Source organism: Falco rusticolus, chromosome 10, assembly GCF_015220075.1.
Source record: "Falco rusticolus isolate bFalRus1 chromosome 10, bFalRus1.pri, whole genome shotgun sequence".
NCBI classification, from domain to species: domain Eukaryota; kingdom Metazoa; phylum Chordata; class Aves; order Falconiformes; family Falconidae; genus Falco; species Falco rusticolus.
In genome coordinates this window covers 7,139,559-7,161,584 of record NC_051196.1, presented here as the reverse complement: position 1 = coordinate 7,161,584, position 22,026 = coordinate 7,139,559, and the positions used below count along the sequence as shown (strand labels likewise).

Sequence of the window (22,026 nt, the reverse complement as noted above, 5' to 3'; positions counted from 1 at the left end):
ATGTCTAAGTTCCCTTCTTTTTTCTTATTGTACATATTAAGTGTGAGGTGTGTGCCTAAGGGGAAACAGTAAAATAAATGCACCATAGCTTTGGAAGTCATGTATTTCAAATCTGTAAGATTTAACAAGAGACACAGCCTTAGCAGGTATACAGGCTCGTCTGTAATAGAGGCGTGCACACTGGAGTACAGTAATGCAGACTTCAGTACTGTCAGACACAGCATGGCCTTGATGGCTAACGGCTTAAAAAATAACTACTGCCAGAAGACACCTATTGATTTTATGGATTTTTGTGTACTAAAAATTCAGAATTGTACAGCTGCATCAGTGCAAAGTTTTACCTGTTAACAGATCTGCCCCTTTTTTTACTATGGGCAAACTATTTTCCTCTAGCACCTAAGCTTAAGAACAGGATTGGAATGAAAACTAAACCTAATGCTTATAAGAACAGACCAAAGCTAGCTGTCAAAAAGTAGTATTGGGAGGAACAGGTAATGAAATATTTAAATGAATGTCACTTCTTAGCTCAGTTTTTGCATTGTATTTCTAGGGCTATCCTTTAGCCAGGTAAAATACAGCAGCCTAGACTCTTCCAGTTCAGAATTTACATGTGTGCTGCTTCCTGAGCTTATTCAGAGTGGAAAATAGGTATTTTCACCATTGAGGCCTTACATGTTTTGGGAATCAGCTACCCAGGATATTAACTCAGTTTTCTTCTGTCCTACTGGAGCCGGACTAAGCTGTTCCACTTCAGGAGCAGGACTTTGCCAACTAGAAGAGTACTGCTGCCTCTGGAGACTCTTCTGTAGAATTAATTTCTTGCAACAATTTAACAAATTCAGAATTAATGCTTGACAGATTTAAGTGAAAAGTATTTTCAATCTAATGGTTATCCGTTTTAATCTACTGCTAATTTGCATAACACTTAGTAGCCAAATGATGTTAACTCACTTCCACATCCTGACCTGACCTTCACTCACAATTCTTCCTTTTCAGCAATTCCTCAACTTGGTTCAATTCACTGCAAGATAATAATCAGTCCGAATCCTTCCTTCCTGAGCTTACACATGTGGCTAATGGCTGCATTCACTGAAAACACTGCTCATGCTGGTACAGCTTTAATATTGCACTTGGCTCTCTTTTCTGTATTAACTAAAAAATAAGAACACCACCAGCAATGTTATATTACTCATGGTAACACTGTTAGGAAAACATTTCAGAAACAAAGTTTAACGTTCTACTACTTGCTGGAAAGCACTGAATTTTGACAAGCTCTTTTCTAATATTACAAGCTTTTCTGTGCCAAGTGGTTACATTACTAACCCAACCATCTAGAACATACAGCCTTTGATTTAGCTGTCAATTATATATTCTCCTAGCTATACCAGAGTATTTTAAGAGCCATGATCACACATGCACACAATTCAGGCCTAGTCATTATTGTAAACACTTAAGCTATTACACACTCCCACTTTCTTAGAGTATCAAAATACCTGGCCCGATATTCAATACTGATCAAATAATACAGAGATTATAATTTACAGACAAAACAGTAATGGCATAATTTGTTTATTGTATTGTGAGCATCAGTATATATTAGAGACAAAGAAAACATGACTTCCAGGACAAAAAAAAAAGAACAACCCTGGAGATTTAAAGTTTTGCTCAGTATCAATCATGGAGAACCTATAAATTATCTGCTGGAATGCTTTCAGCTCAAAAGCTTGGCTTCTACAATTACAGAACACTGAAGAATATAAGATGTTCTGGACCCCAAAAGCCACATACCTAAGGTTAAATTGTAAAAGACTTGAAAAGACACTAGGTAAAATCTATAAACTCGTTTTCTTCTGAGACAGATTGATCTTATCTCCAAGACTCAGGGCCATTCCCTGTAAGGAAAGGAAAGAAGAAATTCACAATTCAGATACTTCAAAATAACTTTATCTTATCTATATTAAAATGGAAGTTCCATATATAGAAATCTATGAAGTTAGTGGCATGGAAATTAAAGTATACAAATAAATGAACAATTAGAAATAATTATAGCGCACACTTCCTTAACACCAGGGTAAGGCTACATCTACATATATTATTGAAACAACGAAACTTAAATAAACTAACAACTGCTAAATCTGTTATCAATACAAAAGGCAAGAGAATTAAAAAAAAATAAGTCTTTTGACCTCCCACCAATTGAAAGTCTGCTGCCACTGGAGAAAATACATTTGTCAGTCCAGTTACTGAAATTCACCTGTTGAAAGTCTCAATGCCAATACTAGCACTCAATGCACTAAAGCTATAGAAAATCATTTAATCACAGAACTGTATTAATATTACATAGAACTGAAGAAATCTCAGAAGAAACTGCATGAATAAATCCATGTAATCAATACCAGAATGATGTCAAGATGCAACAATGCTGGCACATGTAATTAAATGCAGTCTTATATAAAAATGCCACTGTAAATATATCAGAAACGTTAATTTCAACCACTCCAAAATCTTTACAGTGACATCATATAAACCATATGGTTTCCTTGAATGTGAAATGTCAGGTAGCCCTTTATTGGTGCTGTTTAAAATACTTTTATCGATACACTTTTTTAAAATTTATTAAACAGTTCGAGATCTTGTACTTATTTTTAGTTGGGAGGTAGCAGTTCTAAAATCCTAAGCAGACTCATAGATGTACTGACAGAAAATAATCCTACTGAAAGACACTAGGTTTTGTTTTGCTGGTTTGAGAAAGAACTAGTGAACAGCTATTTCATGCATAAAATTTCTTTGTGTGAAATTGAAATGTGTAATTTAGTAGGAAACAGATCATGGAACCTTAGGGAGCATTTGCTCTTTATTTAAAAGCAAATAAAACATAACATCTTATTTGCAGTGCTACAGATAAAATAAGGACATTTTGGCCCAAGAGCCTATTTTATGATAATGCACTGGAAGAAAAGATCTTGAACATGTTTTTAGGGTATGATTACACCTAATTAGAAAGACATTCTTTCCTCACAAAATCTGCATAAGATAGTTTCAAAACTATAGTTAATGTTTCTATATTAATCTTCCCAAATTTTTTCCCATTTACCTGCTACTGTAAACCAATGTACATCAAAAAATCTGCATGGTTTTAGAGTACTTGGCACATTTTCTTAAAAATGACAAGGAAAACCAGTGCTCTAAGTATGTCATATTACCTGGCTCTTTGCACGGATTCGTATGTGACCAGTGACAGGCGCCTCTGGTCCAAGATGAATTGGCTTTTCAATGCTGACATTTGCAAGTGCATCTTCTCCAAATATGGAACGTGCGTAAAGATTGGCCGCCATAAAGCCACAATAACCAGAGAGTGCCTACGGAAAGCACATATGAACTCTTCAGAAAGGCCAAAATCCTTTACACACATTTTAATTCATCTTAGGTTAGCTAGGCACGCGTCAGTATGTAATGTTTAAACTTCTTTGTTCACATGTGAGAACCATGCAATGGGAAACAGCGGTGGCCTTTTCCTAAAATTAATATTGGAAGATATGCAATCTACAGTATCCATCAAGACAAGGTAGGATGGCATTCTACAGTCTGATTTAATGAACAGCAAAATGGTAAAGAAGCCAAATAGTAGCAATAGCTACTATTCTTATTTTGGCTACTATACATATAATAGCTAGTAGGTATTACACATATTACATCTTAATAGCAAATAGCCATTGGATATATTTAGTTTGCTTCATAACAAAAAGGCTAAACTGGCAAAAGAAATGTAAATTTTGACAGAGAAGAAAGGAACTTGGAGCTACTGAGAAAAACCTTTATAAAAACAGATGGTCCCATGAAATCTATACTGCAGCTTAGCTACTATGAATTAGAACATTCTGATTTTCTAAACTGGGCAAGAAGTAGCTAAGGGGATTAAGCAACTAGTAATTTTGATATCACTAATTTGCTTTTACTCATTTTAGACCACTCATATAAAAAATATGAAGCATATGTAGTATTTCATACTGTAAGCAAGCACTTCTAATAGTAGTCATAGCCAATGCTAAATAATTTAAACAACAAAGCACACAAGCTAAAAAAAGTATCTAAAAGTCTCCAAGCAAATAGCTCACCTTCTCTGGAGTCAAGCATTTCATATTGGTCGACTTCAGTATGTGCTGTAAGTATTCATTTAGATCGACGATATTTGTATTGACTGTAACCTTCAAGAAGGGAAAAAAAGGCAATTACATTAATTAGCACCTCAGGCATTACTTCTTCGTCAGGGCTCTAATAAAGGCGACTACCATTACATTTCTCCTTGAGGAATGCCACATGCAACAAGCTAGAGGCACTTCCCATTATGTGGTGGCATTGTATGAAGTCTTCACCTCCAGCCATCCACTTGTTAAAGACTGAACATTTCATGTTATTACCATGGTTTATAAAATATATTAGGTGAGTATGATACTCTGCTGAACATGTACTCTCTACAGCAAATAGCGGACTTCTTGTCTGAAAACAGTTTACACATTGCCAGAACAAGAAAAAGTAGTATCTAGTCCAATTTAACCAATGAAAAAAATATTACTTTCATGTTTCCTTTCCAGCAACAACGCTCTCTGGGCTGCCTTGGCTTCCTCATATTGAATATTGTGGATCTTGTTTAAATTGTTTTTTAATGTATCTCTTAGGAGTAGTTTACAAATTGCTAAGGCTTCACATACCATGTATTAAGATCTCTTGTTCACAAGTTCTGAGACTCTTAAATCTAGTCTCAAGTGAATACATGTAAATACACATAGCAACCAAGGCTACAGTTTATGTAAAACCTCCCACTGTTTTAATGTTGCTATTCTATTGAATTTTGTTGCTGTGTTGTATAAGATTATCTCCTTTGAACCCCTTTTTCACAGGTCTGTAGCAGTTTGGGCACCCTCTAATATTAAGCATACCCACCATTTTGTCGGTCTTAACACAGCATCCATAACTGCATGCTACAGCTGCATTGCAAAGTAATCAAGTGAAAGATACCCCTGCCCACAGCTGGACTAGATGACCTTCAAAAGGTCCCCTACAACCCAAATTCTATGATTTTTTTAATTTCTTTTTTTTTTAAATAGCAACATTATTCAGAACTGGAGAGACTAAGCAGTATGAATAATTCTGCAGTCTCAGCATAAACATGCTTGTTGCTGTCTCACCTTTGAGTCAAAATACATAGCAGTCACCAATCAATTTGGACACCATACAGCAGATAAGGCTCAAGGCACATACCTCTTTTCTAAAAAAACCCTTAGTTACTGCATCACTAAGTTTGTAAAACAGGTAAGATAGCAATAAAAGAAGTTACCCGAGGCCAGCATCCAATGTGAATGTAGAATGAGGTTTATATCACAAGAGATAATGTTCATGTAATGACAGAATATAAAACAAGAAACAGAATTATACATCAACAAAAAACACAAACAGCATGCAAAAAATAAAACTAACTTTGTTTTCCCACTCAAATTCTGCCCACATCTGTCTGAACTCCGCATCTGTACAAGAAGCAGGCTGGATGTAATCCATGATGTCAATGTGAATATCACTGAGAACCACGCAGTTTCTGTCGCTGGCTGCTCCAGAGACATCATATACTGCAACATAAAACACAAACCACCCTAATGTTTAAAAAAGTGAATCTGCACTAAATAAGAATGCTCAGTTACCACTTGCCAGTTAACAGCAGCCCCAATGTTTGGTCAGCCTCATTGCTGTCCTCTGTCCTCAAGGACTTTACCCAATTAGCACAGAATTTCTGAGTTACGTGTATTGTCTTTCAGGCGAGGCTGCCTAGCTCATTTCAAATCCAGACCTGGGTTCAAGTATGATGTTGACAAACATTCTAAAGGTAGCATGTCCTACCATAATTAAAAGCAATATACATTTTTCAAAAATCATCACAAAATAGTCACACATTGTAGATCATTCGATTTCCTCTCCCAGTATGAAGTTTTCAATTATTTTTGAGCTTATTAAACAGTTCAGAAATGCTACACATTAATGTTAATCTTGCACACTGAATTGGTTACTTACCAACATTACCAAAAATTATTCCATTTTCTGTTGAAGCAACTTTGACATTAGCTTTAATGTTTGCAAAATCATGTGGAGCAAGTGTCAGAGGAGATGGTTTTTCCACAAGTTTCAAGTCACCTGTGTAAAGAAATTGTATACTGTTAAAGCTCCCTGATCCCTATCTCCCAATGAATTTAGCTTTTGGACAACAGTTTATTTTCTTGTCATTCAATTCTAATGTCTACAGAGTTGCACTAAATACCACCACAAAGGTATTGGTTTTTTTGTTTGTGTTTTGTTATAGTTTGCTACCTGAAAGACAAAATAATTTGTTACATTAAAAATTTCAGTTAAAATAAAAAAAACCAAACCCCACTGAAAACAAATGCAAATACTGACTTAAATAGGCTTCAGATTGAACCTAGTATTACATTTTTAACAATCAGGAAATGCTTAGTTTTACCTTATGTTTTAACCACTGACAACATCGTAACACCTAATCCTACAGTCAAGCGTCTCAAAACCAAAGTTCAACGTCCAGTATTACACGCACTAAGCTATTTATAAACAGATCAAAGTATCACCTTGATTTGAATATAATTGTTCCCAGGACACAGGAAGAGTTGTATTTTTCCTAATCCTCTGGCAAGCAAAAGTCTTTAGTTCTATCAGACTGTGCAATTTGAGAATACAGCATGAACAGCATCAGCTCTATGCACAGGACTGATGCATCAAGTCAGTTTTTGCAATATATCTGAAGAGATCAACTGGGAAATACAGAATTTCACTTTACTGAGCTAATAAATAGAAAAATACAACCTATTAAGTAACACATTTGTTTTATTTACTCCACCACTAATCTGATCAAATGATGTACAAAAGATTTGGAGGAAGGTTATGCCCCTCCAGTCATATTTACATCAATTACAAGCATGTAACATGCGTCCCCCTAGTGTTGTAAACTTATTTCAAGTCCTGACTGCCAAAACAGAAGACAATAGGAAATTGTTCTTGGATTATCTGATCCAGTTCCTCCCCTAGAAGTTAATGAAACCTCACTATTGCTCCAGCAAGCCTCTGGTACAGCTGTTGGTAGAGGGAATGGTATCAGCTGAGCAAATGCAGTATATCTAGGTACTTCAAGCTGAGTGCAAGAACCACCTAGGGCAGATGACTTTCTCTTGCCTGACATTCGCTCCACACCAGTTTGCATTTTGTCCTCTTGTTCCGCGGTAACAGAGTAATGGGGAACAAGTGTATCAAAAATCCTGTCCATAATTTCAGGAAAAAGGGAGAAGGGGAAATGGAATGCTATTTTTCTAGTGAAAAAAGCATGAAGAAATTCACAATCTTACTACAGTTTGTATCATCAGACAGTATTGTCAGTGCCAGTGGAGATAAGTCTTGCACCTTTTGGAAGAAAAATGTGTTTTTAAAGGCATTCAAAAACATCCTTTTGAAATGGCAACTAGCTGGCATAAATCTGTAAGTATTTAGAAGTGTTTCAGAAACTCCTTAAAACTGGTTGCCAATGGCCAGCACCTCACTGCTGCTCAGCGGTTGCTTGGTTTCCACCAGCACTCCTTACCTAGCGTGGCTAGTTCCAGCGTGCAGTTCTGCAGAGTATCACTGGTCTGGTTGACCACAAGTACATCTAGCACAATGTCATACTGATTGACATGGACATAGGCTTCTGCATAGACAGGGTCTGAGAAACCTGTCAGTTGAGTAACCTGTGGAAGAAAAGAGTTTAAGGTATTTTTCTTCTCATAAACCAGTTTAAAACATGGAATTATGTCAAACTGACAAAAAAAAAAAAGAATAAAGTAAAACTAAGCCCATTACTCTTTAACATGAGCCTCCAAATCAAGCAGGTGTGCAAAGAGCTTTTAATTTCACAGAACTAACTTACTAGTAAGAAAGAAGGAACAATATAAAGACACTGAAAAAAAAATCATCGCAAGTTTTGCCTACAAAATATTATTTAAAGAAGTTGTGATGTTTAGGAAATGTAAAGCTCATGCCTAGGTCTTCCAAAATAAAGAGATTTCATTGATTTATAGCTAAGTACACCGTGACTGTCCATATTATTCACACAAATTTTAATTGTAGCCCTCCTTCACATATTCTTTTCCATATACATAATAATTATAAAACCTTTCTGGATTAAAAGTATTAAGAACACCAAAGTTCCTAAAATACAGACTGTAACACCATTTATTCTTAAAAAGGTAAGCAGGACAAAGAAATGCTGACTTAAAATAAAAACATAACTTTAAAAAGTAAAAAGAATTCATGATCTGAGACTTTTAAAGAATAAAATTCTGGGGTTTTAACTCTTAATTAATGAATGGATCAAGAGATTTCTTCTCTTTGGACCTTCTCTGCAGGTCCTGGTAATCACCAGCAAAAAAAAGGTATAAAGAGTGAAACCATAACGCACTGCACTTGGCAACAGGCTATGGCAGCCAAGGAAAGAAAGGGATTCTTAATTGCTTGTGACATCCCTGCTCCTTTCCCTGTGAACCGTACTGGGGGCTCTTCAGACCAGCAAACAATCTTAATTTCTTCTCCCCATGCCACCAGCTCAACACTCTCCAATTCTCCTCCTTATTCTTCCCCTCCCACGTGAAGAAGGTAACAACTTTAAGCACAAGGGCTTTTCTCTTTCTGCTGATCCTAACCAAAAAATACCTGGGTCTTTCCAATCATCATTAGCTGCAGCCCGCGATTCCCAAAGCTGATCCTGTGCACAAGCAGCACAACGTGTATATAACCAAACCACTGACTTTCACGTTACCTTATTAAGTTTGGATGCAAGAGGATCGGCAGCCTCTTTCCTCTGTGTGTTCCCCATTGCTGCCAGAAGGCTGAGTTGAAACTGGTCTTCTTTTGAGCTCATTTCATTTTTAGCAGTAAGTTGCATGAAGGAAATGGGATCATCCGGCTGAACCATCACATTCCTCTTCTCAGATTCTTTCTGCAGGAAGAGAAATATTCAAGAATTCCCAGTGAATTCCATTCCTTTAGCACAGAAACACAGTCAAATAATGGTTGGCTTACACAGAGTCAAATGATGACATTTCTGGGACCAGCTTGGATGTGAACAGCTGTAACAAACTCCAAGTGTTACACGTTTATAATAGCTCACCTTCTGGGAAAGTTTCTCCTCTTCTAGCTTAGCTGACAGCATATGAGAGAGAGACTGCCTGCATTCTTTGTTAAAAATATCGTTCATGAGGGGAGAACATTCTGACAAAACTTTCAAACACAAGGAAATACGATCCACATCATCATCTGTAATTGGCTTCTTGGGAAGAGACGACTTTCCCAAATGGAGAATAGTGGCCATCAGCAGCATAGCTTCAGCAATAAAGGACTACGGAGGAGGACAAAGGAAAGAGAATGGAAGGAGGTTATTGCATTTTATACAGCCTTACAATTTACAAAAAGGTGCACATAAATCATAAAATCTCTGAACAGATTATTTTTTTGTACTTGTTATCCAGAAACCAAACATCATGACTTAGAGACTGTCTACGTAGAGAGGCTGGAAAGCAGTAGGTCCTGTTTGTGACTCAAGTTATCATTATTAACCAATCACTAACTGGCACTTCACTTTGGACTTAACCCATTTTGCATCTGTTTAAAAGAAGAGAGGCAACAAGAAGCTCATTTTCACAAGTACCGTGAAACAATAGATGACTTACATTTTGCTTCTTCTTTTCCTGAACTAGTGACACGTATCGTAAAGCAATCTTAGTTAAAGTTGTAGCAAGGGAAGCTGCAACAAAGAAATCGCCATCAAGCAGGAATCCCCGTAATGGAGGTCTGCAAAGACAAATGATAATCAGAAAACTAGCTTTGGACAATGCTCTTTAGCCTACTTATCTTCATACCATAACATCCGTACTGTACAAACAAAACAAGCTTGAAAGGTCTCAGAAGTTGTTTTTTATTTACTCTAGAAGAAATTTTCCACATACAGAGATACTCACAAGTCACGTAACCATTTCCACACAGAATACGGAGTGAAGTAAAAAGTGTAATGTATAATAATTTCATTGTAGCTCGGAGATGATAATGACTAGTCAAGATGAAGTAGCCCATTTGCAGTAATTAAGGAAATATAGCAATTGTTCTAGCTACCAATAAACTAAACTACAGCAAGGTGATATTAAGAAAAAAAATTAATCTAAAGGCAACATCTCTGTATCCAATTAAAATTGTGAGGGAACTTTATGTATAAATTATAAAGAATCAACTAGAATTTAGAATACCATAATTAATAATGTCTTTTTTGATACACAGTAAGCTTTGATTACAAATTCTAAGCAATTAGGCATCTTCCTGCACCAAGATGATGATATCTAATAATACAACAGGAAGTTACCTCAACCACTAAACTCAGTATGAGAGAGAATACCACTTAACTAAAAAAAGTAATTAACCAAGTCACTCCAGGCCTAGTAAGACATCCTAAATACCTGTCTTCTTCCTTTTTGGCCGGTCGGGAACTACTGAGAGCACTCTGTGTTGCGTAAGTGCCCATCTCTGTCACCAGTTTCTGGGCTGGACCCACAGACACCTCTTCTTCAGGTTTTAGCTCACCAGCTTCTTTTTTGATTTCAGATTCTACTATTGGGATCTAGAAATGAACAGGAAACAATCATTACAATTAATAAAAAAAAAAAAAAGATAGTTTTGTTCTGCAGAAGGTTTTAACAAAAATTATCCACATTGTTAGGTTTTTGTAAGTAAAAGGTCAGTTACATTGCCACAGTTGACAGAATTTGAAACAGGCAGATGTTGAAACATATACAGAAGCCTCCTACCTATGCAACAAAGCTCAGATTGTACAGATTGTCTTAGATCCCTCTCAGAACAACCCAGACTTTAAAGCACTCTTTTAGTAGGTAGAACTAAACCATATCTTAAAGCTGCCGTAAGTTTTTTTTACTTTAGATTTCTTGTGCATATGCCATTACATAACACAAGAGCTCACACCCTGTTGCAACTTACAGGATCTTTTAAAAATATTTTTTTTCTTAGAAAACATACTGCATAACAGTAAGTAAAACCACAAAGAGCTAACCTATCAAAGTAAACACACCTCTCCAAGTGATCTGCGAACTTCTGTCATTACACTTTGTATATCTTCCTTTGTGCTGCAATATTCTCCAAGGATCCACAAAGCTCCTCGATAAATCCTAAGACAAGAACAGTAACTTAAGTCATGCTTTCATGATATACTCAAACCAGCATCTTTTTTGGTCAGGTGGTAAAAGCCAGTCTCAACAAATACAGAAGGATGTGACTGACAGAAAGCAAGTTCGATCAAAAGCAGTCACCCTTTCAGCCTTAGTAAATTAACGAACAAGTATATCAAATGAGATATATCCTCTGCTACAACTTTATCTCCATCTGTGTTAATCCTGATATTCACAAAATTAAATTTCTTTATGATCATAATGAAATAACTCTACTATATGTGAATTACGTCAGTTGAAGTTTCCCCAGGTAACCAAGACAAATTTTTCCTTCATATAGGAGAAAATGAAAAACAAGAACACAAATTAAGATCTGGAAAAAAAAAAACAACAGCAAAGCTTCAGAGGGTTTTTTTCCCACTTCATGAGATGATGATGGAGATAGGATTCGGACTGTCTGCGTATTGGAAGAATGGCAGAGCAGTGTCCTGATACATAGAAGTTCTCATATGACTTCACCTTTGCAGATCCATCAGAAAAACAAGTTTTTAGAGTGCTGAAAAGTACTAAAGAAGCTTTGCAGATTGCAAAGCCCAGTCTGTGTTAGATTGGGTTTTCTAATAGATGTACAGTTAAGTATTTCCAGTTGCCTTCAAGTGCCAATTCCTGCTGCAGTCATCCCTTAGTAACTCTGTTTTATCAAACATAGCATTCAGAGACAGCCTTCATCAACAACGGTATCTTCTAGCAAGTGGAAATATAACTACCAATGGCACCATAAAAATGAAATTTGAATACATTTTCTTCATTCAATGCAACAAGCACTCAATGCATCTTGTGTACAAGTAGGCAAGAAGGAAGCTGTACCTAGAAGTGATCTATGCCCAAAATATCCCAGCTTCAGTTATTCTTTGTGTATGGATTGCAAGGATTTTCATACCTTTTTAATGACAATATATATTCAATGCAAGTGAGCCACAGGGTGCTCCAATGTCTGTTTGATATCATATTTTGGACTCACTTGACAGATTTAATAGCGTGAAAGACTTCAAGCATCTTCTCAACAATGAGAGGTCTGAGGTTATCAAATCGCTGGATCGCTTCCCGCACAAACTCCAAGACATCAGCAGCTGCCGCTTCATTATTATCACTAAGGAACTCCATCAACTGGCACGAAAGAGTGAACATGAGCACAAACAGCAGCATGGCTAAGTTTGTATAATAGTATTTTCCTTCTACATTCAGAAAAATAAAACTGCATTTAGATCTCCCATTAAACAAAGCTGAAAATAAACAACCTTAAGTACATTCCAAACAATCACCAATTATCATAATCCCCAAATTGTTTGTCTAATGATACAAATTATTGCACTTTTAAGTAAAGGTACTCTTCAGCTCATGTTCTTCAAAAATTTTAAAAATAAAGTCTCAAAAGGCAAACAACTACATCAAAAGTCCTCTGTTTCTTTAGGGATTAAAAATAGTCTTGCTTCATGTGAGGCCACTGTTAGAAACATCCCAGCTTCACTTATTCTCTAGGTTTTGGGTATAGCTAGAACATATTTTATGACAACATAATTAAACATTTGCATACCACTGGAATAACATTCGCAGCCATATCTGGAAACCGAACACTACAGGAATGCAATGTACGAACAAGCAGCTGTCTATACTTGTCTGTATCTTCATGCTCTGTCACATTATTAGTTTTAATCACTTCCTTCTTCAGAACAATCACAAGCTGCAGAAAAGATCAAATCAAATTGATGAAATTCATGTATTTTTCCAAAGAATAAAAAATAGTGTAATTAAACAAAAGTAACATGTATTTCACCTCCTCTACGTTTCTTGAAGAGACAAGATCCAGGGCCAGTTGAAGGGTTTTTTTGCGCACTTCTAGATCTGGGGTACTCAACACTCTCAGGATGTCCATAACTAGATCCTGAAACAATAACAAAACGGTAACTACTTCATTGCTCTAAATTACTTCCTTTTCATATAAGTCTAATTATTAGTTCTCAGTGGTTTTCAAAGACTTTTCTGGACACACACTATATAACGTAGTAACAAACAAGATTTTCTGGGCATTAGGAACTTCAGAGTGTTCATTTAACACATTCCACATTTACATAAAAGACTACCACTCAAGCTACATTAAGCCTTACAATCAAGACAGTATTTGCCGTTAATTCTTACGCAGACAATAAAAGCAGCAAGTCATAGATATAAAAGTCCATCCCATATGCTTTTACCAAAAATATATCAACAGAAGATTCAAACTTCAGAAGTACATTTTTCCATACATCACAACACCCAGAAGTTTTGTTTAGGAAAGAAAAGCCTTCAATAAGCTTGCAGGAAAAGGGACAGATAACACACCTGTAACACTCGTTCATGGGAGGGGTGCTCCTTTAATTCAATCAACCGATCCAAAACAATCAGTTTCACATTATTATCACTTTCTTTAATAATCAAATCTATGTAGCATTGGGCAGCTGCCTAAAATTAAAAGGATCAAAAATATTATTTAAGTAATGAAGAGAATAAACTGGCAAATTTCTGAGAGCAATTCAGGAAAAGACACCTTCCACATTACTATTAAAGCAACTACTCAAAGAGTTGGCACAGAAATGAACCTGAGAACAGACTTTAAAACTTCCTGGTCCACTGTAAGCATCAATTCCACCACCATTTTACAAAAACTGCACAGGAAAGCTCACAATGGCATCAGCTTACAAACACAGACTTGATTTCAAATTCAAAGAAAGTCATAAAGAGATCAATGTTCTGGCATGCTTTGAGTCACCACTTAAGTACACAACAGGGCATGAAAACAGATTTAAAACAGTTGCCAGTGTTAGCGTATCTAGGTATGATTTTAATGACAGCTTCTACATATAATATTCCTGCTCAATAAAAACTACTACATGAAAGCAAGAATGCTGGAATTAATACTCCTCCTGATCTTTTCAGACTACTATTAAAAATGCTTTTCCTTTAAATCTAGGCTTGCATATTCTATTTTTTAAATTTCCATACAAGTTCAAAATTTCTGTGTGATCTCAAATAATCAGCTGTACAAACATAAATCTAGGAACCCAAGGTCAATCAGTAATCAGTGTAAATTTTCACTGCTTTATGCTTCCACTCTGGTCTGAGAAGAGTAATATTTATGAGCAAAGTCAGTCATGCAGCCTCTGCAGATCTTCAGCTTTAGCCTGCTTTGTATGTACTAGTACACACACCAGTATTCCAAGAAGTTTGCAGGTTGGCACCAACTACTGTACAACAGTTTGCACAGTATTCAAGCTTGTCCCCTACCAAAGCGGCATGAAGTTCACTAGCTGCAGGTCTGCAAAATACCGTCTCATCCTTCCTTTGTGATCAGTTTTAAGAGATATTTTAAGACAGTTTCACATATGAAATGTTAAACACCCCATATTACTAACGCCTTCGCTCTTTCAAAGTACCAGTGTACAGCATACAGTATTCATTGCAGTGCACTAAGAGCTACTGAAACATCTGAAAACATCACTTTTATACCTTGATTGCTGTTGGTGCACTGGAGAGTGTAACTAGAGTACCTGCAGCTTCATACTTCACTGCAGGACTCGATGACTGCAGTAAGTTGTAGATGCAGCGAATAAACCGAGCTCTCTCTGATGGATTTGCGTGACAGACCTAGACAAGAACAATGCATAATTGACAGATAAAGAAAAAAAACAAAATAGCAATCGCATAGCTTAATTGCTCCATTATCTTACAAGGAGAAAATAAAGCAAAAGGCGATGACCTTTTCTGGGGATAGGAAGTGTCACTCAGAGTTGTAAAACTCTAATTGCAAAAAGCTATTAAAAAGCTATTATTGATAATTCCATGCAATGCTACAAGGTCTTAAAATCTCAGACCAAAAGGAAGGGCATAGCCTCTACTAGCTTTTGCGACAGATGCCCTGCTCATGTCCATGAAAAACAGTCTGATAATACACAGTCCACATCACGGCAAATCAGGCAAGACGTATTGCTCTGTAGCGGGCACACTTGAGCAGTTTATTGTTTCAAGAGACAAATATTATTCAGCTCTACTAAACAATGACATTTTCCTGACACGGACTAAATGCTAGCTATAATGTCTTTTCCAGCAACACTCTCTCTCTTTTAAAAAGGAGTCTAATACCATCTACCATGTACATTTATTTTAAACATGCCACAGCCATTTCCCTTTTACCTTATAGATTAGTTCAACAATAACCAACTGCAGAATGTCACCAAATGTCTGGACTTGGTCAATACAGGTGCTCAAATAATCCAAAGCTCGATCCTATACAAATAAAAGATACATTATTCTAAAGTATTCTGAGTTTGCCCACCCAGCTATATTTTAAATCAAAACACATTTTAAAAATCAAAATACAAACCAGCATATATTCAACCTTCAACTTTAAATGTAAAATAATTTTCAAAAACACTGCAAACCTGAAGAGCAAATTAATCCATTCTGTCTATAAAACTGAAAAACCAGAAACAAAACTAATGGTAATCAGGCACAAAAGGCAACTGCCTGTAGTGCAAAGAATCCAAAACACTAGACAGAAATAGCTATTTCTTTCTCTTGACTACAAAGGTATAAAACAGCAGGTAATGGAGCACTTCTCAGTCTGGTTACGCTCACTTGGCAAAACTAATTACAGTTTTCAGCACCAAGATATGCCTTCACCAAATACAGTAATTCCCCTTTAAAATGAAAACAGCACTAAAGACCTACTTTAACTTTTCCAGTTACCCAATATTCCACAAACGGGTTAATGCTATCATATATGTTTCTTTTATCAATATAAATAGTCAATACTACCAACAAAGTACTGTCTAGTTACCTAGCACATTTTCAAGTTGTAAACTGAATGAGTTTGAGGATGAGTACCCTTACCTGATCTGCATGAATTAGCATCATAAATGCGTTTCTTTTGCAGCTTGCATCTTTCTCGTTCACCAAAAAATCATGGATCAGTTCAGGAGCATCAGGTATAAGATGTTCAAAATTTCTTTTTTTAAAAAAAAACAACAACATAAATAAAAGAACTACTGGTAAGGAGCAGAAACTAAGGCTTAAGTGTATATCCTAAATACAAGTGTTTACAAAAATGCAAAAAGCATAAAATGGCAATACATAGCCTTGTGTAGCTATTTGAAACTACGGAGAGACTCAAGGAGCTTTAAAAAAATTTTTAGCATGGCAGCTACCCCATCAATGATTTCTGTTAACAGTAACATTCAGCTACACTGTTCAGGTAACAACTGCAATGATGTTTAGTATATAGCTGCAGTACAAGAAGAAAATTTCACTTCAAATAAATCTATATATGCATATTTCTGCAAGGATTCTTCTAGATCTATGGTTGTGGACAATGGCTAAGATTAATAACATTTAGATCACTAAGGAAGGCATTTGCCCATTAGAATTAACTTGCAATATAAGGACCTCAGTCACGTTTGGAAAAACTAAAGGTACTGCTGCTGCTTCCTCAAGCAAGTCCATTATACAGATGAGAAAAAGCAAACAAGCAAAAAAACCCACAACCCCAAACACCACATGATAAACGTTTATGAGATCTCAAAAGCTATCCAGATCACTAAAGCCAGCATTGGTCCTCTGTATCCATGACTGCAAATACTTTCTGGCATTTACCTATAAATGGTGTAAATTGCAAGAACTGCATTTCTGCGCACATAGCTGTGACGATGTTCTAGACATGCACGAATGGCTGGCATCAAAGGCTCCAGCAGTTCTGCTTCTTTTAGCTTACAAAGAAAACGGAGAGTAGAGCCTCGGATAAATTCATTTGGGTGCTGAAGATCCTAAAATCAACAAGAAACATATTTGAAATGCCAGACTTTTCAGCCTCATTGTTAAGCTCAGATGAACACACTTGCCAGCCTCCTCCCACACTCAGCTTCCAGTGGCACAGCTTCCCAACATCCACAATGACATGCCACCGTCTCCTCAGGAAACACCTTCTTAAAATGCTGCTGCCCCACAATATTTAAAAATGTGTATTTCTGTGTAGTGAAACTTACAAAGCCTGTGGATTTTTTTCCTGCATTGTATGTGTTTTCTCCAATTGCTAAGGCTATGAAAGCTTACCCCACAGCCATTCCTGCACACTGGACACGAACCTCTAGTCTGTATTAGTTCACCTGCTTCTGACCCATTCCCAAAGAAGCTGAGGGACTTTATTATCTTTGTGAAAGAGTGTCTCCCAAATATACAACGATGAAATTATTCCAAAATTAGTGTCCTTTTATGACCCATGGTTTGTCCCTAGACACTATGAGGACGGTAACTAGATTATTCCTCATCTTTGAGGTTCACTGGCTTGGAAACTAAGACAATAAATTTTTGTTAAGTCGCAATAGTAAAAGAACACATAAAAAACCCTTGGTGGTAGGTCTGCTGGTTATCTATAATTATCCAGCTCTGAAGCACTAAAACCTAACGGTTAGGAAGAAAATGCCGAGCATAAACCATTTTTATATTTATTAAGTAACAAAAAATGAGATACTTTATAGAGAGATCTGGTATAGAAACATAAGCAATGAAAGAAACAATGGGCTACCTTTCTGTATGCATCACACACAAGGATCATTTCCTGCAAAAGCCTGCCATCTGGTGTGGTCTTTGGCACTATCTCCCAAAAGACAAGCAGCAGTTTTTTGATGGTATGATCTTGGAGAGGCAGTACAAAACGTATGATGGTCATCAGAAGCCCGGGTAATTTTTCACCATTCAGAATCATAATGATTACTTTCTTCAAGGCCTCTGTCTTCAACTTGACATCTCCTTTTTCTAGAGGAGGAGGAAATTAAATCAGGAAGGCTAACATGTCACAGTTACTTTAAACAGGAACATGAACTTCAGTGTCAGAAGATCCAAACCCACTCTGAAAGCACGCAATATAGCATATCAATAAAATTCACACCCTTACTTCTACTAAAAGGACAAAGAGGAAGCAAGAAAGATTTAAAAAGTATGGAGTTCAGACTTAAATCTAGGATCAACATATTGGAATTAACACAGTTCAACAAATTTCATGGCAGTTTCAATGCTTAAATTTAAACAGCCTTTTATACCAGGATACTACAATGTGCTTTGATGTCATATGTATACTAAATAAAAACACTGCCATTAATGCCAGCAAGATACAGCAGCGCATTCAACAGTGATAAGACAACTTGTTGCTTATCATTACGTTACTTAAATCTACCTTAGCCCAAACAGGTACTATTTCAAAGAGAAAACCAGAAAAAGATTTCAAGTTTTCACACAGACCGAGGGGGGGAAGAAAACCCAACAAAACTAAAACATGTAAGATAAATATCACAAAGCTTCTTAAAACACAGCAAACAGAGGAATGCACACATTTTGAAAATCAACAGAAGGAAATAAACATCAAATTGACCTGTTTTGAGTTTATAAAGCATACACAATATTCTAGGAAAGGTACAATGAGAGAATATAAGAATAATTCAGGTAAGATGCAGTATCCTTCAAATCATTCTCCATTACTTGCCTAGGTCATTTTTTAAGCTGATTTCAGAAGGTGGTTCTGAATCCATTGGAACATTGATTAATGTGTAACACACATTCTCTGCAGCAGTCATGGTTCTTGGTTACAGAAGTTTTCTCAATGGAAGAATTATTTTGACACAAGTATCAGGCAACCTAAAACACAAGCACACAGAGCCATCCTAAAGTGAAGAGAATTTATTAACCAACACAAAAATGTTTTACAACTCACTCAATGATTTGAAGGGATTGCTGGGTTTCTTGAGAAGCCACATTCAAAAGCCTTCTCAACTTTCTCTTACACTAAAATATTCCTCTTAGCACCGAAAAATGAAATTTCCCAAAGAAAAATAAAAATAAAAATGAAAGAAATATTTCCAATACTTAAGGCATGGTCAGAGGTAACAGAAGTGTACAGACACCTGATGGCAGCTAAACGGATGCAGCAGCTTTTCCATCACCTACTTACCCCCTGCTCCCAGTTATATATTCCCACTGCCTTCCCTGCAGTCCTGTGCCCCTCCAGGTGAACTGGCCCAAGCTGCAAAATTAGCTGAAAAATCACAGGAATAATAATAAAAAAAGACTAAAAAAGCAGAAGAGTTTTTGACTTGTTTAACAAGCTGAATTAACCTATGAAGGAAACCTTGAAGATAAGGACAAGATCCAGCTGAGCAGAAACCAAGTGAAAAGGCAACATGTGGAGAGGGAAGCAAGACTGTACTTTTACCAGCCAAGGATCATCAGACCAGCTCAACTCTACTGTCTAACTGCTCTGCTAGGCATTAGAGGGAAGTATTTTTTATGGTGAAAAAGCACGACAAGGTTACAGATCTAGCAAAGCTGCTATATGGCTGACAGTTCAGGTAACAAAATCAGCAATTAAGCTCCATCCTCATTCTCATGGTTGTTTCTTCCTTATATAACAGACATCTAGGATCAAATAAAACTTTTTATTTCATTTCTTAAATAATGAAAAACGCTCAGGTTTGTGCTTGCTCAGTTAATGCCATAATACCCTACTTACAAGCACAATAAAGAAAACTGCTGATTACATGAGCAATTTTGTATTTTCTACAGAAAATGTGTCAAAAAAATTATAGAAAAATTACTTCATGCCTTTATTGCTATTGATTTTCTGGAAGTCTTAGACTGAGTTTAAGAAGTCATTTAAATAAGGAAGATGCCTTTTTACTTTCAATTACAATATGTACCTCAGTCAATGTGTAAAAGCACATTTTTATATACTTAATAACTAAAAATAGAGCCAACTATTATTATTAATAATAGAGAACCGAACAAACTGATTCCCATCAAAGGTTGTAATTTACATAAAGATGAAAACACTAAACTCTCCAACTCAATCTATGCTTTCGCTGCAGATCACTTTTTCTCAAAATTGAATGATCCCGCACAGGGACATACATCTGTGACACAAACTTTCAACAACATGCCCGTTTAAGTTACCGTCTGGGGACACCAGATCCTATCCCCACATCACCTCTTTTATCTGTGCGGACAACTTTTGAGATGTAAACCCTGTAAACTCTCCACTGCCACCTTATTTTTGAAACAGTAAGAAAAATAAACTGACAGACCAGCAAACACCCATTCCCAGCCTGGTTAAACGCAGCACCCCACAAGTAGCTCTGACGAGAGAGAAGGTGGGACGTGGCGCGGCAGTGCTTGAACGAGCACTTGAGACACTACACAAGCTGGTATTGGGTTCAAAGTCCCTTTTCTCATCGAATGGACACCTAGAGAACTTCTGGCTGAACAGTGAGCAGGTAAGTTGTGCTGACTTGGGCTGCCGCCTCTTTCTACACAAGACAACGCAACTAGAACTGTACCACAACTACTACCCAAAAATATAACTGCAATACATACTTTTTTTAAAAACACCTCTTTCTGTTACGAATTGTAGATTTTTAAGGCTAAGATTCTTCAAGCTCACCGTTTACAAATATCTACATAAACAATCGTGCTCATTTTTAGAAATCCAGCTGTTTTCTTGCCTCTTTTTGCACACTTTTTCCATACTGTTGCTCAAAACTCCTGTCTCAAAGCCCTACAGCTAACACCTTCACCTCTAGTAACAACTCAGACCACAAAGTGGATCTTTGTGAAAAGTAGACCAGGTATCTTTACTTATACAAAGGTCTCAACCGCAGAAATTCTCCCAAAAATCCCAGCCAAACTGGTCTCTGAAACATGAAAATGTGGAGTGCATTTTAGGCTCTGAAAAGCAGCAGTGAAAACCAACCCTCCTAAAATGAGAGCTGGAAGACTTGGCAGAGAGAATGGCCACCAAGTCTTCCTCCCTGCAAGGCACCAAGCCTTGAAATGACAGTTTCATCTTACAGAGGATCACCACATACAGAGTATCTACAGAAGAAAATTGAAAGCTACAGTTTATACAACACAGGGTGACAAAAGTCCACACTTGCTCACCAACCTGGGGAGCTGTACAACCCGGGGGCTACCTGATGAACCAAAACCCTGTGAAAGCATTGCTTTATTAGTGTGTGACCTACAATATATAACGTAAAGACACTTACTAAAAAAATCCTAAAGTATAGCCTATTGAGGGAGATCTATGCCTTAATTTTCCAGGTGCTTTTAGCGCTAAGTTAAAACTGCAAAGATGTAGCTGCCCCTGCCTGCCTGCCACTACCCTGAAGAAACCCGGAGCCCTACAGCCGCGCAGCAGCCCCTCTCCGGGAAGCCCCGCCACAAAGGGCCCAAGCCCCCGCAGGCCCCGGTCAAGCAGCGCTGGGCCTCCCCTGAGGGACCCCCCTGGAAGATATCAGCGGGGCCTTGAGGCCTCGGGCCTGCGGGCCCCACCGGAGCCACGGCACCACCCCGGCCCCAACCGCTCCGAGGTACCAGCCTCCCCCCCTCTACCCCTGGGAGGCCGCAAGGTTCCGTACTCGGTGGCGTGGCGGCCCGGTGCGGTGGAGTTAGCCCCGGGTGCGGAGCTCTGCCCGCGGCGCTCCCGCTCCGGCGATGGCTGACGTGGAGCCGCTCCTTCCTCAGGCCACATCGATAGTACGGCGGCCCCAGCGGGACACGCCTCACGCCCGCATGGAAACGCGAAAGGGGCGGGGCCGCCGGGCGGCCCCGCCTCTTTCGCGTTACCGTGCGGGCGGGTGTGCGCGCCGGAGTGCCACGAAGGCGGGAGCCGGGGCTTGCGCCTCTGACGTCACGGACA

At 37.6% G+C, this 22,026-nt stretch overlaps 1 protein-coding gene across 2 annotated transcripts; it reads right to left on the bottom strand.

The window, feature by feature from the left end:
• Positions 1 to 1,553: 1,553 nt before the first annotated feature.
• COPB1 (COPI coat complex subunit beta 1) lies at positions 1,554 to 21,917 on the bottom strand. Of its 2 annotated transcripts, XM_037402382.1 has the most exons (23): positions 21,746 to 21,917; positions 19,285 to 19,368; positions 18,820 to 18,971; positions 17,866 to 18,095; positions 16,938 to 17,107; positions 16,179 to 16,293; positions 15,480 to 15,572; positions 14,796 to 14,933; positions 13,632 to 13,751; positions 13,087 to 13,194; positions 12,847 to 12,993; positions 12,274 to 12,419; positions 11,156 to 11,252; positions 10,530 to 10,690; positions 9,753 to 9,873; positions 9,194 to 9,421; positions 8,843 to 9,022; positions 7,631 to 7,775; positions 6,061 to 6,180; positions 5,476 to 5,621; positions 4,116 to 4,205; positions 3,204 to 3,359; positions 1,558 to 1,892 (listed from the first exon to the last, which is right to left on the bottom strand). In XM_037402382.1, the coding sequence occupies exons 3-23, from the start codon at positions 18,908 to 18,910 to the stop codon at positions 1,833 to 1,835; spliced, it is 2,862 nt and encodes a 953-aa protein (XP_037258279.1). In that variant the 5' UTR covers positions 18,911 to 18,971; positions 19,285 to 19,368; positions 21,746 to 21,917; the 3' UTR covers positions 1,558 to 1,832. The 2 variants fall into 2 exon arrangements, with proteins under 2 accessions (XP_037258277.1, XP_037258279.1); XM_037402380.1 differs by lacking the exon at positions 19,285 to 19,368 and having other exon boundaries at positions 1,554 to 1,892.
• Between the last annotated feature and the right edge of the window lie 109 nt (positions 21,918 to 22,026).

Coding starts and splice junctions, on each gene's coding strand:
- COPB1 (XM_037402380.1), bottom strand. CDS start 18,910: ATGACTGCTGCAGAGAATGTGTGTTACACATTAATCAATGTTCCAATG. Junction 10,691..11,155: donor TTCGCAGATCACTTGGAGAG/GTGTGTTTACTT, acceptor GTTCATTTCTAG/ATCCCAATAGTAGAATCTGA. Junction 5,622..6,060: donor AATAATTTTTGGTAATGTTG/GTAAGTAACCAA, acceptor TTTATGTTGCAG/TATATGATGTCTCTGGAGCA.